We start from the raw sequence: 19,279 nt of genomic DNA, 5'->3' as shown, positions 1-19,279 counted from the left end.
TCTGACACTTCGGCGCAACGGCGCCCCCCAGTGCACCTGCCCAGGATCGCCCCTGCCTGACCTGTGATGATCATGTAAGTTGTAACTGACTGCGACTCTGCGAGCTGTGATGGCCGCACGGCGCCCCTGTTGCCATGGCGCCGTGTGCGCACAGCTCGCACACCCCAAAGGCCAGCCCTGCCCATCGCTGGTGTCAGGGTGGAAGGGAATGGTGCCCCGTCGCTGGTGTCAGGGTGGAAGGGAATGGTGCCCCGTCGCTGGTGTCAGGGTGGAAGGGAATGGTGCCCCGTCGCTGGCGTCAGTGGGAGGAATGGTGCCCCGTCGCTGGCGTCAGTGGGAGGAATGGTGCCCCATCATTGTGGGAGTGTTAGTGGGAGGCATAGTGTTCCATCATTGGTGTATGTGTGAGGGAATATTGCCCCCCCATTGGTGTCAGTGGGAGGAATATTGACCCATTGTTGGGTGTCAGTGGGAGGAACATTGCCTCAAGGCCAGATAAAGACAAGCAAAGTGCTGTAGTTTTGAGGCCATTGGTACACATGAATCTGTTGTAATTGTGAGATAAATACAGCGACAGGCAGCACGTATAGCACAGTAATGAGTAGGGAATCAATGATGAGTCACCATTTAAAGCCATTCATAATTTATGAATGGCTCTTCAGAAAATAAAGGGGCGGTAGTATGTGTAATTGGCAAACAGAGGGAGCCAGTGAGCGCAGTGAACATGGCCAGTAAGAAATGGAGATGATAGGGAGAGATCTAGCCAGGAAAGGAGATTTATGACAGCAAAGGACAAGCCATGAGAGGAGCATTCTAACGGAGAACAGGGCATGGAAAGAGCGGGAAACCAACTAGAATAAAGACGTTTTAAAATGGAGAGACACGGCCAAGATAAGCGTGTTCATACTGCTAAAGGGAGAACAGGGAGCAGACCAATTGGAGTGCTTGATTTGTGAAGGAGGAGCAATGCGACAGATACAGTACGTGTCCAGGAAGATAGAAGGCAGAACTGTGCATTGAAACTGACAATTCCACTTTCTACTCAAAGGGAAGTCACAGGTTAGTGTAAGTGTATAAAAAATGTTCCTCGTCTCACGAGTTGTGAAAGATAGACGCAAATGTAGCAAGAAAAAAAAAAAAACGAATGAATGTACTGTAATTTAAGCTGCATAATTAGGAAATGGCTTATTTTTTATATCCGATTATATATTTTTTCACTCAACCTTTAGACCCCTTTCACACTGGGGTGGCCGATCCGTTAGCAGTAAATCGCCGCTAGTTGTAGCGGTGCTTTACCGTCATTTTAGCGGCGCTTTTTGGCGGCTATCGGCCGAAAAAAGGGTAACGACCGCTCGTGTTGTGGCGCTTCCCATTCATTCCAATGGGCAGGGGCAGTGTAGGAGCACTGTATACAGCTGTATACACCGCTCCTAAATCGCCCCAAAGATGCTGCATGCAGGACCTTTTTTCCTGTCCCGCAAGCGCACCGCCCAAGTGTGTAACCACTCAGGCTTTCACACTGGGGAGGCACGAGAGGCAGTTTTCAGCCGCTATTTTAGTGCCAAAACGCTTAAAAACTGCCTTAGTGTGAAAGGGGTCTTATTGAAGGTTCAACAGTTAACAATATAGCTCTGCATTGATAACCTGTGAAAGCTTGCTGCATGATGTCATTTAGCCTACCTCATATATATACTGCACCATGAAGATAGGTTGTATTACATATACAAGTAAGCCCAGCTAAAGGGAAAGTGCACATATAAAACAATTGAATAGGACATTGGGTACCATCCATTACAGGAAGGGTCCTCAAACTTTTTAAACAGGGGGCCGGTTCACTGTCCCTCAGACCGTTGGAGGGCCAGACTATAAAAAGAATTATGAACAATTTCCTATGCACACTGCACATATGTTATTTTGAAGTGAAAAAACAAAATGGAAACAAATACAATCATCATCAGCCCCCCCACCATCATCATTACATCATCATCATCATCATCATCAGCCCCCACTATCATCATCATTTCATCATCATAACCCCACCACCATCATCATCATCAGCCCCCCCACCATCATCATTACATCAATATCAGCCCCCCCCCCACCACCATCATCATCATTTCATCATCAGCCCCCCCCCCCCCTCACCATCATCATCACATCATCATCATCATCACATCATCATCATCAGCCCCCCCACCACCACCATCATCATCAGCCCTCACAATCATTTCATCATCATCAGCCCCCCTCTTCATCATCATTTCATCATCAGCCCCCCCACCATCAGCATCATTACATCAATATCAGCCCCCCCCCCCACCATCATCATCATGAGCCCCCCCCACCATCATCATCATCATCATTAAATCAATATAAGCCCCCCTCACCATCGCAAGCCCCCCCCCCCCCCTCTCCCTCCCTCACCATCGTAAGCTGCTCACTCAACTGCTGTGCCTGTGACGGTCCCGCTGGGTCACGAAGGTAACAGTTCTGGCGCGCTGTGATAAATGTCCTGCCCTCCTCCTCTGATAGACAGAACACTGGCACTATCACACAAGCTAGTCTAGGAGGAGGAGGGCGGGACATTTATCACAGCGCGCCAGAACTGTTAACACTGTGACCTCCATGACACAGCGGGATCGCAGTGTTACAACCTGCCAGGGTCGGGTGGGCCGGTTACAAGTCCTCGGTGGGCCGCAGTTTGAGGACCCCTGCATTGCAGCATGGGGTTCAGTCGTCAGCACCACAGAACATTCAATATAGATTAGACAAGCAGCTACCCACAATACAAAATGCAAGATCAGAAGTTTTGTGTGTTTATGTAACAAGAACTGAATTTAATTTACAAAAAAAAGGACATTTATTACTTTTTGTTTATGGAGTCGCTAAAGTTTTGCACCAGCAATCAACAGATCGCCGGTGCCATGCAGGTCTCCTGCAGATCTGTGGTATCTGTGTGCCCATAAATCGTTCAACCAAGCAGGTCCAATCTGACAGGAAGGCTCAATGAACTACCACAGTGCCGCGGTAGTTCATTGAAACCTACAAGCTGACAGCGGCAAAGGATGTCGGAACTTGTAGTTTTTCATTCACAGAGCACTGTGAATGAGTGATGCGGCCGGAGCGCCCCGTTCGGCCATGTTTTTTTTTTTTAAAGTGCGACAGCGAGCAGGGAGAGAAAATCCCAACTAGCTGTCTGATCGGGGGGGGGGGGGGGGGGCGTGGGATGGTCTGTTCGTAACATGTTAGTTATACCGTGAATATGGGTGTAACATGTTACAAAAGGTGAACTTATACTTTAACCAGTTCCCGATCAGCTCACGCAGATATACTTTGGCAGAATGGCTCCCCTGGGCAAAATCCCATATGGGTACGTGCTTCCCTTTACCGGCCACCAGAGGGTACACGCGTGGCCGGAGGACACGTGCGATCGCGTGCACGAGTGCTAGCACTGGGATTTGTGTATGTAAACACACAAATCCTTGTGCTATCAGGGAAGAGGAGCAATATCGTTTGTACCTACCAAGTAGGAAAAACAATATATGTCTTCTCTCCTGGTCAATCCTATTCCCATACAGTTAGAACACACAATTAATCCCTTGATCGCCCCCTAGTGTAAACCCCTTTCCTGCCAGTGACATTTACACAGTAATCAGTGCATTTTTATAACACTGATCGCTGTATAAAGGGCAATGGTCCCAAAAAAGTGTCAAAAATGTCCATCGCAATCCCGCTAAAAAAAAAAAATCGCAGATCACCGCCATTACTTAAAAAAATGGGGATATTTATTATAGCAAAAAGTAAAAATTGTCGCTTTATTTTTGTTTATAGCGCAAAAAATGAAAACCGCAGAGGTTATCAAATACCACCAAAAGAAAGCTCTATTTGTGGGGGAAAAAAAGGGACGCAAATTTCTTTTGGGTACAGCATTGTCAGTTAAAGCAACGCAGTGCCAAATTGTAAAAAGTGCTCTGGTCAGGAAGGGGGTAAAATCTTCCAGGCTGAAGTGGCAATACCCCTGTCTGTATATGGGTCTCATAAGGGATGGTCAGTGCAACAGTAAGGGGGGTTTCGAAGTATGTCAATTTGAGCTACTGCATTAAAGTGATTGAAAACCCTTGCATGAAGTGACAAGCATCAGATTATACACAAATGAAACAAATCCTCCTACATACGTTGTACCTGTTTATCTGCAGTCACCTGTCCTCTAAAGCTAAAGTCCAGGATTTACACAGGATATCTCAGCTGAAAAGCAGGGGGCGGGATCTTAAGTCTCACGGTGCACAACTCAGTGAGGACAGCTCTAAAGCCTGATTGGAGGGGAGGAGAGGGAAGCGAAGGGGCACCCACCCCACATAGCACACTGAGAACATGTAGAGCTGAGGATATCAATCATAGGCTGTGTGCTTTCCTTTTCTCCCCTCACCTTTTTATAGGGTAGGGTTTCAAAATCATACAGCCATTTCAGTGTGTAGTGAGATCCCATCACAATACATAATTGCTGCAACCTTTGTAATAAAGAAGCCTTATGGAAGTTTTTAACCACTTGCCGACCGCCGCATGTATGTATATGTACGTCCACAGAATGGCACGTACAGGCAAATGGGGGTACAGGTACGTCCTTGCCTTTCCGCGGGTCGGGGGTCCGATCGGGACCCCCCTCCCCCCCGCTACATGCGGTGGTCGGATTCCCTCGGGGAGCGATCCGGGACGACGGCGCGGCTATTCGTTTATAGCCGCTCCGTCGCGATCGCTGCCCGGAGCTGAAGAACGGGGAGAGCCGTATGTAAACACGGCTTCCCCGTGCTTCACTATAGCGCTGCATCGATCGAGTGATCCATTTTATAGGGAGACTCGATCAATGACGTCAGACCTACAGCCACACCCCCCTACAATTGTAAACACACACTAGGTGAACCCTAACTCCTACAGCGCCCCTTGTGGTTAACTCCCAAACTGCAACTGTCATTTTCACAATAAACAATGCAATTTAAATGCATTTTTTGCTGTGAAAATGACAATGGTCCCAAAAATGTGTCAAAATTGTCAGAAGTGTCCGCCATAATGCCGCAGTCACGAAAAAAATCGCTGATCGCCGCCATTAGTAGTAAAAAAAAAAATAAAAAAAATTATAAAACTATCCCCTATTTTGTAAACGCTATAAATTTTGCGCAAACCAATCGATTTTTTTTACCAAATATAGGTAGAAGAATACGTATCCGCCTAAACCGAGGGAAATTTTTTTTTTATATATATGTTTTTGGGGGATATTTATTATAGCAAAAAGTAAAAAATATTGAATTTTTTCCAAAATTGTCGCTCTATTTTTGTTTATAGCGCAAAAAATAAAAACCGCAGAGGTGATCAAATACCACCAAAAGAAAGCTCTATTTGTGGGGGAAAAAGGACGGCAATTTTGTTAGGGAGCCACGTCGCACGACCGCGCAATTGTCTGTTAAAGCGACGCAGTGCCGAATTGTAAAAACGCATTTAGCAGCATATTGGTCCGGGGCTTAAGTGGTTAAGCACATCATTCCACATTTCCTATACATTAGGGTCTACCTCCGTTTCCCATTTGGATCCAGCATTACATGGATAGGAGCATAAATGTCTAACTATATATAGTGTTTAGAATCATCCAAAAGGTAAGGGACTTCAGTCAAAAAAAATATATGACAAGGCTGGAAAAAGTTATGATCTCTAAGTTTTTCATTGTTATATGTTCCCCCGTTGTGCACATATCCTTTCACGTCCTAAACTGAACAAAAAGTTTTACCATCTTTCCTTAAAAATAAATAAATAAATAAAAGAAAAATTTATAATGGTGATGAAGTTTATAATGGTGTGAAAAATAGCCATAAATAATATATTAACACATAAAAAACGTTCACACTCACCCCATTAAGACTGCCCAGATCCTTCACTAAATGCTCATCTGCGGAGGCTTCATAATTGATAACGGCATGTTGCTTGTCCACACTTCTTGACTAAAAAATAGAATTTAGAAATAAATCAGCATGTCAATGTACTTCACAAAGACATTCACCTAATATATCACATTTGTGAAACATTTGTACCCGGGATGGAGGCACAGGCATGGGCCTCATTCAAAGTCCCACCTATGCCCAGCATAGTTTTCCCCCCCTTTTTTGTAATATATCACATTGTGCAACATACATTTATATGCTGTACAAGCAACTTGGGCTCTAGGGACACACAAAATTAAGCTAAAAAAAAATGCTGGTAATGTCTTTTTGTAGTAGCGTTTTAGAAGCGTTTAAGAGCGTTTCGGAGCCTTTTTGCAGTAAAAGGAGGGGGGAGCTAAAAAAAAAGTTATTAGTAGCGTTTAGAAGCGTTTCAGCTGGAAAAACACTCTAAGAAATTCTACAGAAACTTTTTTTTTTTTTTTCTGCTCCTAGATGCTAAAGCTCAAAAAACGCTAATAGCCTAAAGTGTATGGAGGCATAGGATAACACTTCTAGCGTGCATGAAGCCTTAAAGTAGAACTATAGACACATTTTGTTTTTACATTTTGGATAGAGTAAGGGAGGGTTAGAACTCCTGTAAGGTTTATTGTTGCCACCTTTGTTCCATTGGGGAGATTTACTTTCACTTCCTGTCCAATAGCTGCCAAAACAGGAAGTGAGAGGAAATTCCTGTAAATAAGGGAATACATTGGGGGTCACCAGAACTAGTGGCAATTTCATATGGTAGAAAATGCATTTTGACTGAGGAATCTCCTCACAATATTCACTGTAATACTGTTCTGGGGACAACCAAAAATTTGTGATTTTCTTTCACTTTGAATGAAAATGATAGACAGATAGAGAGGGTGCTTCTCCCTAAAGGGGATACAGACCGCAACCTTCTTCCAACCCTTGGGTTTGTCTCGGTAACCCCCACTACAAGACACAGAAGTGAAATAGGGGGATGGCAAAAGGAACCACTAAATGCAGAAAGGTACACAGAAGATTGACACTCCCAGAAGTGTCGGTTTCAGAATAGAAGAATAAAGATATTTAGGCCCTGCATATACAAAAAAGCTTAGTAAACGCTTGCCGACCCGCCCACCGTAGTTTTACGGCGTTGGCTCGGGTGCGCAAAATCACGTGATTTTGCATTGCGGCCACTAGAGGCGCGCCTGCCGGGCACCCGCGATAGCTCGTTACAGAGCGAGAACCGGGAGCTATGTGTGTAAACATACACTGTATGAACAGCGATCTGTCATTTCCCCTAGTCATTCCCACCCCTTCACAGTTAGAACACAATGAAGGAACATTTTTAACCCCTTGATCGCCACCTAGTGTTAACCCCTTTCCTACCAGTGACATTTTTACAGTAATCAATGCATTTTTATAGCACTGATCGCTATAAAAATGCCAATGGTCCCAAAATTGTGTCAAAAGTGTCCGAAGTGTCCGCCATAAGGTCGCAGCAACGATAAAAATCGCAGATTGCCGTCATTACTAGTAAAAAAATATATATTAATAAAAATGCCATAAAACTATCCCCTATTTTGTAAACGCTATAACTTTTGCGCAAACCAATCAAACGCTTATTGCGATTTTTTTTAACGAAAAATATGCAGAAGAATACGTATCGGCCTAAACAGAGTTTCTATTTTTTTTTATATATTTTTGGGGAATATTTATTATAGCAAAAAGTAAAAAATATTCATTTTCTTTTTTTTATTAAATTGTCGCTCTATTTTTGTTTATAGCGCAAAAAATAAAAACCGCAAAGGTGATCAAATACCACCAAAAGAAAGCTCTATTTGTGGGGGAAAAAAGGACGCCATTTTTGATTGGGAGCCACGTCGCACGACCGCGCAAGTGTCAGTTAAATCGACGCAGTGCCGAATCGCAAAAAGTGGCCCGGTCATTGACCAGCAAAACGGTCCGGGGCTGAAGTGCACCAGCGATGATAGCTGAAAATTGGTCTGGGCAGGAAGGGGTAAACGTGCCCGTTATTGAAGTGGTTCAAATAAAAAAGGTTAAAGGGGTTGTAAAGGAAACATTTTTTTTTCATAATAAGCATCCTTTACCTGCAGACATTCCTCTTTTCACTTCCTCATTGTTCGTTTTTGCTCAGAAGTTGCTCTATTTCTTCTCTGTTCTGTTCACTTCCTGCTTGTCTGATTTTACTGACCACTGTGAAGGGAGGCTTTACTGCGGTGGTCAGTAACGTGCTCACCCCCTCCTGGGAACTACATCTGTGTGGCAGGATGCTCTCTACGTGTTAGAGACTTCAAGGAGGTGTGAATTACTGGGCCTGCCGCAATTCATACTGGGAAATGTAGTTCTTACATGAACGAGCGCCGCAAACCAGGAAGTGAATGAGAGAACAGAAACTAGAACGCCGGAGGTGATATAGATGAATGAATTTAATAGGTATTTACTCGTTTTTTAACAGAATAATTACACTATTCTGTCTGTCTACCTTGCAGACATTAATTTTAGGCAAAAAAAAAAATTCCTTTAGGGACCCATTAAATCAATAAATGTGTTTTGATCCCAGTATTTCGGTTTGCTGAATTGGGGTGGCCTTTTAATGCAGTGTGTTCACAAATACTTTTAAGTTTATAATGGCAAAAAGTGTACAATGGCAGGAAATCACAGAAAATTATAAGAATTTTATGCAACACATGACTGAAAAAAGACGGAAAAATCACCTGCAACATGAGCTCACAGTCATCTCTTCCAACGAAAATCATTTCTCTTGGCAGTCTGTGTCTTGTGCCTCCGCTGCTCACCAAAAACCATGATGTCAAGCTCATTTTTCCAAGTTAGTGTTGGATTCTTCATACATCAGAATTTCTCTAAAAAAAAAAGAGTAAAAATATGGATTCCAGACGTGAAATAAATACATTAGGGCCGAAACAACTAATTGATTAATCGACAACTAATCGATTATGAAATTAATCGATTACAATTTTCATAATCGATTAACGGCCAGTAACATAATGGGGTTAAAAAAAACTAAAATTGGCCCTTTATAGTACAAAAAAACAAATCGCTACTGTAAATATTACTTTCCCTGACCCACAGTAAAAAAATGAACCCCTTACAATAGCGATTATTTGCTCTTTTTGTACTTATTTTCATTTTTTTAACCCCCATTAGGTTACTAAACATCTCAGGCCTGGGGTCACACCTCTGTTTTTTGGTGCTTTTTGCAGAAACACACTACAGTTCATTTACATGTTTTCCTATGGGACACGTTCACATCCATGATTTTTTTTTTAGCTGCTGCGTATTGGGAAAGGGCAAGGACTTTTTAACGCAAAATGGTGCTATTTTGGCTTTTTTTGGTTCAATATACCGTATTTATTGGCGTATACGCGTACTTTTTTCCCCTTAAAATAAGGGAAAAATCGTGGGTGCTCTATATACGCCGATACCCGCGCTGTGTTTGAACCTTACCGCCGACATATACCGAGCGCAGTACACTCGGCCAGGCTCGGCTTCCCTCGCGGTCACGCCCTGTGCTGCCTCCTATGCGAGAGGAGCCGAGCGTGCCCGAGTTTACTGCGCTCGGTATTTGTCGGCGGCGGCGTTCAAACACAGCGCGGGGAGCGGCTCAGAAACAGCGCGGGAGAAGCAGGGAGGACACCACGGAGGCCGCAGACGGACGACAAGGCCGCCGACGAGGGGCATTCAAACTGTAAGTATTTTCTTTTTTCCTCAAATTTCCCTTCTAGGTTGGGATTGCGCGCTATACCGCGGGGCACGCTTTACCCCGATATATACGGTACTTCAATGGAGAAGCTGCAGAAAAGCATGTAATATGTTTTTGCGGCAATTTGTGTTTTGTAATCTGCCCAACAACAAATTGCCCCAAAAAAAATGCTAATTTTCTTTTTTTTTTAAGGCTATTATCCGATTAATCGAAACAATAATCAGCCAAATAATCGATTATGAAAATAATCGTTAGTTGCTGCCCTAAAATACATAACACTCCCTCAGTCTTTGTCAACTTTACCAACTAACAACTAATCATTATTATGATCATTACTATACTAATACTAGGCAGGATTTATATAGAGAGCAGCAGTTTGCACAGCACTTTACAAAAAAAAAAAAAAAAAAGGAAGACGGTACAGTACAATTAGCACAAGAGAGTTATAAAAAGACCATGCTCATGACATCTTACAATCCAAAAAGGAAGGAGCAAGTGAAACAAAAAGGCAATAAGTGTGTGAAGATGAGATGATGGAGAGAGTTATGCCGCGTACACACGATTGGAAATTCCGACAAGTAAACCGTGGATCTTTTTCCGACTGAATTTTGGCTCAAACTTGTGTTGCATACACACGGTCACATGAAATTCCAACCGTCAAGAACGTGGTGACATACAACACTACAACAAGCCTAAAAAATGGATTTTAACGCACGTATTACTGGAGTAAAAATCTTTAGAACCCTTTCACATTGAGGCGTTTTTTACGCGGTACAGCGCTAAAAATAGCGCTGCTATACCGCATGAAAAAATAATTCCCTGCCGGCTTCAATGTGAAAGCCCGAAGGCTTTCACACTGAAGCGATGCAGTAGCAGGACCGCTCCAAAAGTCCTGCTAGCCGCATCTTTTGAGCGGTATAGGAGCGGGGTGTTTACCGCTCCTATACCGCGCCTTCCCATTGAAATCAATGGGAAACCGCGGTAATACCTTTTTTCGGCCGATAACGGGGGGTTAAAACCTCACTGCTAGCGCCCGAATATCACAGTAAACACGACGGTATAGCGGCGCTAAAAAAAACGCGGCTTTACCGTCACCGCACCTCCGCTGCCCAATGTGAAAGCAGCCTTAGTATAACCGCAGGATCCTTCAGCCGTCTGCCCACTTATGTTCTGCCATTTGACAGCTTAATGACAGAGGGCAGGGCTTTGTCTCAATTTTGGCAGAAGCGGAGGTCCCATGTACAGTCTGGACAATGGATCCAAAAAGTTTCACAAAGCAGTGTTAATTTAAAGCGGTTGTATAGGCTAAAAAAAAAATTAAAAAAAATCCACCATCTGTAAAGGAAAAAGCATAATGAGCTAGTATGCACCGCATACTAGCTCATTATGAAATACTTCCCTTGGAACGAGGCGTCGGTACCGCTGCCGGTCCACGCCGAGGGAGATGACATTTCCCCTTGGCGTGTCTTCTGGGTATTGCGGCTCCAGCGATGTGAGCGGCTGGAGCCGCGATGTCGTCACTCCCGCATCACACACATTTTTTTTAATTTGGCTGCATATTTCTTATTACTACCATAACCTACCAAAGAACCCAAACTAAATTCTCTTGCTCCTGACAATTGCAGCGATATCACATGCTTTGCGTATAGGTCAGTTGTTGGATATACCCTTATTACAGCCCAGTGTTTTTTTTTGTCCTACCTAAAACACACGGACACTGATGCTAAATAAAAATAAAAAATCTTGCCCAAAATATACTGATGCTGACCTTTGACCCTTACTTGGCCCAAACACTAACCTAGATCAAACCTTGATCTAGGTATATTAATTAAAAAAAAAAAAATCTCTCTGCTCTGCAAGGAAAGAAAAAGATGCATTGTATCTTTCCTCTCCATTCACAGAAAGAGAGAAAAACACAGGGTTGGGCTCCACAGTGACTGATCACTGTGATAGCCTCCGATTGGCTAACATAGTGATCAGTCACTGTGAAGCCCAACCCTGTGTTTTTCTCTCTTTCTGTGAATGGAGAGGAAAGATACAATGCATCTATTTCTTTCCTTGCAGAGAGAAAAAAGTAAAAAATAAATATGTCCCGGAATTGGGAGATCCAGGTCCTGGTCATTAGTACTCTTGGTGAGACCCTGGTCTCTGCTGGGAGCGCACTGTGCAACGCACTCCCAGCACAAAGGGAGACACGCATATACAGTGGGTATTGAACACATGAAGAAAGGGAGGTGCAAAAAAGGCATGGAAAGCCAAGACACCAGCCGAAATCTATCAGTAATTAGAAAGCAATCCTGCCCATTGTCAGTGAAAATTAATATCAGCTGGTTCAGTCTCAACTAATGGCCTATAAAAAGGTGCGTCAGTACCAAAGTGTCACACAAGAGACATCTCATGATGGGTAAAAGCAAAGACCTTTGCAACCTTACTGTTGCAAAACATACACATTTCTAAACTTCTGAATGTTCCAGTGAGCACTGTTGGGGCCATAATCCAGAAGTGAAAAGAACCTCATTTCACCATAAGCCAGCCACAACCAGGTGCTCCTCGCAAGATTTCTGACAGTGATGTGAAAAGAATTAACAGAAGAGTTGTTCAAGAGCCAAGGAACATTTGTGGAATTAGCAGGTACAATTGTTTCAAAGAAAATAAGTAATGCACTCAACCGCCATGACCTGTGTGCACGCTCGCCACGCAAGACTCCATTGCTAAAAAAGAAGCATGTTTAAACTTGTTTAAAGTTTGCTGCACAACATTTAGACAAACCTGTGAGAATGTAGTGTGATCAGATGAGACCAAAATTCAACCCTTTGATTCCATAAAACACACCATGTTTGGAGGTCAAATGGCACTGCACATCACTCCAAAAACACCCCCCATACCAACAATGAAGTTTGGAGGTGAGAACATCATGGTGTGGGGCTGTTTTTCAGCATACGGTACTGGCAAACTTCATTGTTGAAGGAAGGATGAATAGAAAATGTACCAAGACAATAAGAATCTGCTGCCATCTACTAGGATGATGAAGATGAAACAAGGGTGGACATTTCAGCAAGACAATTATACCAAACACAAAGCCAAGGAAACTCTCAATTGTTTTTAAAAAAAGAAAATAGCTTCTAGAATGGCCCAGCCAATCACCTGACTTGAATCCAATAGAAAATCTATGGAAAGAACCAACGATCAGAGTTCACAGAAGAGGCCCACGGAAGATGTAAAGTTTGTGTGGCCAAAAATCACACCTGAGCAATGCATGCGACTAGTTCCTCCATACAGAAGGTGCCTTGAAGCCGTCATTACCAACAAAGGATTTTGTACCAAGTATTAAATAAATTTCAGTTAGTGTGTTCAATACTTTTTTCTTTGCATCATTCCATTTTATTACACATACACTTAATTTCTGAATTTATTTTTATGTATGGATTGTTACCGACATGTGGTGAAAGCTTCATGTCAATAGCACCTTTAGAAATATATTTACCTAGAAAAATGGTGACGTGTTCAATACTTATTTTACCTGTTGTATGCGGCCCCACGAATAAAAGCCAAGTGCAGTGGGGCCGCATATATGTGTTACGTCAGCGGGAAGGGGTTGAACGATAATGTGCTATTATTATAGGCTGGGGATAGAATTGTGTTGACCAGCAGAGGGAGCCAAAGAGAAAGTGTGAATGAGTGTAATGTGTGGAACTGCATAGGAAAGGGAAAGGATTGATGGGAACCTGCATCTCTCCCAATACAGCTTGTCAATAGAGTCAGGGGTCTGGGGCTTTAACCACTTAAGACCCGGACCTTTAGGCAGGTAAAGGACCTGGCCAGTTTTTGCAATTCGGCACTGCGTCGCTTTAACTGACAATTGCGCGGTCGTGCGAAGTGGCTCCCAAACAAAATTGGCGTCTTTTTTTCCCCACAAAAAGAGCTTTCTTTTGGTGGTATTTGATCACCTCTGCGGTTTTTATTTTTTGCGCTATAAACAAAAATAAAGCGACAATTTTGAAAAAATTCAATATTTTTTACTTTTTGCTATAATAAATATCTCCCAAAAATATCTAAAAAACTTTTTTTTTTCCCCTCAGTTTAGGCCGATACGTATTCTTCTACCTATGTTTGGTAAAAAATAAAAATCGCAATGAGCGTTTGTCTATTGGTTTGCGCAAAATGTATAGCGTTTACAAAATAGGGGATAGTTTTATTGCATTTTTATTCGTTTTTATTTTTTTTACTACTAATCGCGGCCCACGGCTGGGCACTTAAAGAGGACGTACAGGTACGTGCTTGTGCCCAGCCGTGCCATTCTGCCGACGTATATCTGCAGGAGGCAGCCCTTTTAAGTGGTTAACAGACAGGCGGAGCTCCAAAGAAAGCGAAACGTTCAGGTGGGTAAACATCTCTCCCTCGCATTTTCATTCTGTTTTTGTTCGCTGACGAAAATTGGAATCGATTTCACTGAAAACATGCATCGAAAATATTTCCGTCGACAAAATTAACGCTGCCTCAAAACCACGAGAACTGATCTGCACACACCAAATGGGCCTGTACTTCAACACAACTGTTACTCTCTAGAAACATCCTGAACCAGGACAGATTCACTTAAAAGTGACACTAAACTCGAATTTACAAAAAAAAAAAAAAAGTACTGTATGTATTCTTACCTCAAAAAAGTATAATCAAACTTCCTCTTCCTTCATGGTTTCACTTCATAGGAACAAAGCCAGCCCTCTCTAGCCGTCTCCCAGGATGGACTAATAACTGACTATGGTGCTTGTGGTGCCCATTCCACACAATACGGAAGTTTCAGGCAGTGTTAATTTTGTTGACTAAATTAGTACTATTTTAAGTCAACTAAAATTAAGATGACTAAAATACGACTTAAAACTAAAATGGCATTTTAGTCAAAAAGAGTATAACTAAATTGAAATTTGACATCAAAATTAACAGTGGCTCTGTAGTGCCTGTTCAAACCTTAACTACTTGAGGACCGCCCGCTGCAGTTGTACATCGGCGGTTTGAAGAGGAATATCGTTATAGTAGTAGCTAGCTGCCATAACCCCGGTATCCTCTTCACAAGCGGACAGTCCTCTTTCAGATAAAAGTGGTCTCCGCAGCGGAATTGCTACTAAATCGCTTTTATCCGGCCATCTCCGCTGCTTACCGGTGATCTGCCGATATGGTTCCCCTATCGAGCTGGTTCCGGTAAGGACTGCGCAGGCGCAATCCTTGCCGACGGAAATCTCTGAACCTCGGCCGGCATCCAGGGCGACGTGGAATTTGAGGAAAGTGGCCAGTCAGCTCCGCTCGCTTGGCCTCCTGGCTCTTTTTTTAACATCCTCCAATCCATGGGGATGTTAAAGAATGAGCCTGGATGCCGGCCGAGGTTCGGAGATTTCCGTCGGCAAGGATTGCGCCTGTGCAGTCCTTACAGGAACCATCTCAATTGAGGAACCTTAACGACAAGTCACCGGCACCGTTGTGGCGGAGACTATTGCGTCTGCTCCCCTCACAGGCTGGATGCTGAGTGAGGGAAAGATGGCCCCTGCTCAGCTCCATAACACTGTGACAAATGTCACTTCTGTCCTCCAGTCTTAAAGGGAAAATGTATTTCTTAATGAAAAAAATAAGACTTTGCATTTCAGTGTAAATATGAGATCGGAGGTCGTTTTGGCACCAGATCTCATATTTAAGAGGTCCTGTCATGCTTTTTCCCTATTACAAGAGATGTTTTCATTTCTTGTAATAGGAATAAAAGTGACCCAAATTTTTTAAAAGGACAGTGTAAAAATAAAAAGTGAAATAAATAATAAAAAAAAAAATTTAAATCGCCCCGTCAAGCTCGTGCGCAGAAGTTAACGCATACATAAGTCACACGTGCATGTGAAACCGGTGTTCAAATTACATGAGGTATCGCCACGATCGTTGGAGCGAGAGCAATCATTCTAGCAATAGACCTCCTCTGTAACTCAAAACTGGTAACCTGTAGAAATGTTTAAACGTTGCCTATGGAGATTTTTAAGAGTAAAAGTGTGTCGCCATTCCACAAGCAATTTTAAAGCATTAAATGTTGGGCATCAATTTACTCAGAGTAACATAATCTTTCACAATATAAAAAAAACAATTGGGCTAGCTTTACTGTTGTCTAATTATTTAAGTAAAAAAATATGTTTTGCCCAAAAAATTGCGCTTGCAAGACCGCTGTGAAAATACGGTGTGACAAAGTACTGCAACGACCACCATTTTATTTTCTAGGGCAGCCTTTCTCAACCTTTTCAATACAGGGGAACCCTCAAAATTAGGGCTGTGGAAATGAAACATTAATTCCTCGGTTAATCGTAAATTTTTTTGATCGATCAAAATTATTTTGATCGGTACTAGTGGTGCAACGAATCGTAAATGATCCGTGATCCGAATGTGTCACCATATGCGGATCCGCACACCACGTGATCCGCGGAGCTCCGCTGCTACCTCGGCCATAGGAAAGGCTGCAGCTTTGGCCTACCTCCTGGAGCGGTGGCCATCTTGGTCCACCCGGTGGCGGCTTAGAGCAGCGTGCTGACGTCATCACCCGGCCTCAACTGCTCGTGTTTGGCCGGCTTCTCTGATAAGACTAAGCAAGCACTAATCTTCCTATACAGTGGTGGAGATGTGGACCATATTACAGTGGGGGGGAGATGTCTGTGGACCACATTACAGTGGGGGGGGGGGGGGGGAGATGTCTGTGGACCATATTACAGTGGGGGGAGATGTCTGTGGACCATATTACAGAGGGGGGAGATGTCTGTGGACCATATTACAGTGGGGGGAGATGTCTGTGGACCATATTACAGCGGGGGGAGATGTCTGTGGACCATATTACAGCGGGGGGAGATGTCTGTGGACCATATTACAGTGGGGGGGAGATGTCTGTGGACCATATTACAGTGGGGAGAGATGTCTGTGGATCATATTACAGTGGGGAGAGATGTCTGTGGATCATATTACAGTGGGCAGATGTCTGTGGATCATATTACAGTGGGGGGGAGATGTCTGTGAACCATATTACAGTGGGGGGAGATGTCTGTGGACCATATAACAGTGGGGGAAGATGTCCGTGGACCATATTACAGTGGGGGAGATGTCCTCAACTGCTCGTGTTTGGCCGGCTTCTCTGATAAGACTAAGCAAGCACTAATCTTCCTATACAGTGGTGGAGATGTGGACCATATTACAGTGGGGGGGGGGGGGGAATGTCTGTGGACCATATTACAGTGGGGGGGGGGGGGGGGAGATGTCTGTGGACCATATTACAGTGGGGGGAGATGTCTGTGGACCATATTACAGAGGGGGGAGATGTCTGTGGACCATATTACAGTGGGGGGAGATGTCTGTGGACCATATTACAGCGGGGGGAGATGTCTGTGGACCATATTACAGCGGGGGGAGATGTCTGTGGACCATATTACAGCGGGGGGAGATGTCTGTGGACCATATTACAGCGGGGGGAGATGTCTGTGGACCATATTACAGTGGGGGGGAGATGTCTGTGGACCATATTACAGTGGGGGGGAGATGTCTGTGGACCATATTACAGTGGGGGGAGATGTCTGTGGACCATATTACAGCGGGGGGAGATGTCTGTGGACCATATTACAGTGGGGGGGAGATGTCTGTGGACCATATTACAGTGGGGGGGAGATGTCCGTGGACCATATTACAGTGGGGGAGATGTCCGTGGACCATATTACAGTGGGGGAGATGTCCGTGGACCATATTACAGTGGGGGAGATGTCCGTGGACCATATTACAGTGGGGGAGATGTCCGTGGACCATATTACAGTGGGGGAGATGTCCGTGGACCATATTACAGTGGGGGAGATGTCCGTGGACATTACAGTAACAGCCCTACTTGAAATAGTTCTCCGGTCTCAGGGAACCCCTGCTAAAAATGTGAAATCTACAACTGATGATACATTAGTGTGATGGTCAGTGGGAAGAATGGTCCTTACACTTGTGGTCATTGGGAAGAATTACCTTCTTACAAATGGCTAAAAAGATCAGGGGTGTCAGTGGGAACTTATCTGAGAGGCAGAAATTGCCTATTACTGAAGGAACCCCTAGTAACCTCTGGAGGAACCCCAAGGTTCCACTGAACCCTGGTAGAGAATCACTGCTCTAGGATGTCTGAAAAAAAAAATGGTGGGTTCAAAGCAAAAAATAAACGATTTTAACTTGTAAACACCAAGTCTGAAAAATAGGCCTGGTCCTTACATGGTTAATACCATGCATAATAACATATTTGATTTTTCACTCCAGCAGTATATAGTGAGTTTGGAAATTGTAGAGAAATGCTTTAATAATGCATTACAATTTAATAACATCCTTTAGATTTTTTGATGACCAAAATGAGTTTTAGTCAACTAAAATGTACTGGAGATTTAGTCAACTAAATACAACTAAAATAAACAATTGTAGAAAACATAAATAGGACTAAAACTATAATGCCATTTTAGTCCTAAAACTGCCAAAATGAACACTGGTTTCAGGATGTAAATATACACAGCAGAAAACAATTCCATGAAAAATAGATTACAGGGCCATTAGGCAGCAGATGTGTATGGATTATTTTTGGACAATAAGGATATTATTTAGTGTCGCTACAGGCCAAATAAGCGGACATACATAAATCTTTCATAGATTTGCAGTCATCAGCCTGGGGAAGCTGAAACCGAGCACATGATGAGAAAATGCATCAGCAGAAATGATCTTCAGACAAATGTGTATGTCAAAACGAACAGTACATCCAATCAGATTAGGCCTACGGTCACATTGGAGGCGGGTTTGAAATTGTGCGAGTTCACGATTTCAAACCCGCATTTCATTGCGAGTTTGGGGGGCGATTTGACAAACATCTGTGCCGAATTATGCACAGATGTCTATTGAAATCGCCCCCCGAAGTCGCCAAAAGTAGTGCTTTTGGGAATCGGTGCGGCGTCGCACAGATTCGGACAGTGCCGTTGCCGGTAATAGGCTCCAATTTGGCATGCAATTTTACATGTCAAATCAGCCCAATGTGAACGGGGGGCTTAGAGACAGCTGAAAATATGAGCAAATCAAGTTACGCCTAGGTTCACATTGGAGCGCTTTGTCATGCGATTTGAGAGACCAAATTGCATGACAAGTCGCAGCCTATTGGAGGCAATGGCACTGTTTCAATTGGTGCAACACCGATCTCCCCAGCTGGGCTCTGACAGGTCCGTCTCTGCACAGTGATAGATCGACCCCCGCTGAGCAAAGCGGAGTCCGTTGGGTGGACCGCCCGTGTGAAAGAGCCCTTAGGCTGCATTCACACAAAAATGTACCCGAATGGAGAATACCAGCGGTAGATAGTTGCAGTCACTGCAGTGCAATGACAGGCTGTGCGCAGGCGCAGCTATTTGTGACTTTTTGCACCAGGTAACTGCTTGCTGTGCAAACCAGTGTGGATAAATATCGATTTCTTTTTTTTTAAATAAGATTTTTTTATTTAAAAATCTGATTTTTTTTTTATTTAAAAATCTGATTTTTTATTTATAAAATCAGATTTTTTTTTATTTATAAATCAGATTTTTTTTTATCAGATTTTTTT

At 43.4% G+C, this 19,279-nt stretch overlaps 1 protein-coding gene across 4 annotated transcripts in view; it reads right to left on the bottom strand.

Annotated features, from left to right (window-relative positions):
• The window catches only part of CEP170 (centrosomal protein 170), a 155,110-nt gene that overhangs the window by 119,561 nt on the left and 16,270 nt on the right, over nt 1-19,279 (bottom strand). For all 4 annotated transcript variants that reach the window (XM_040350988.1, XM_040350990.1, XM_040350989.1 and 1 more), the window contains exons 2-3: nt 8,672-8,818; nt 5,898-5,987 (exon numbers count right to left, since the gene is read on the bottom strand). In XM_040350988.1, the coding sequence (XP_040206922.1) occupies nt 5,898-5,987; nt 8,672-8,776 (195 nt within the window). In that variant the 5' untranslated portion in view covers nt 8,777-8,818. The remainder of the gene's footprint in view (nt 1-5,897; nt 5,988-8,671; nt 8,819-19,279) is intronic.

This window comes from Rana temporaria, chromosome 4 (genome assembly GCF_905171775.1).
Source record: "Rana temporaria chromosome 4, aRanTem1.1, whole genome shotgun sequence".
Lineage (NCBI taxonomy): Eukaryota > Metazoa > Chordata > Amphibia > Anura > Ranidae > Rana > Rana temporaria.
This window is presented reverse-complemented; position numbering and strand designations above follow the sequence as displayed.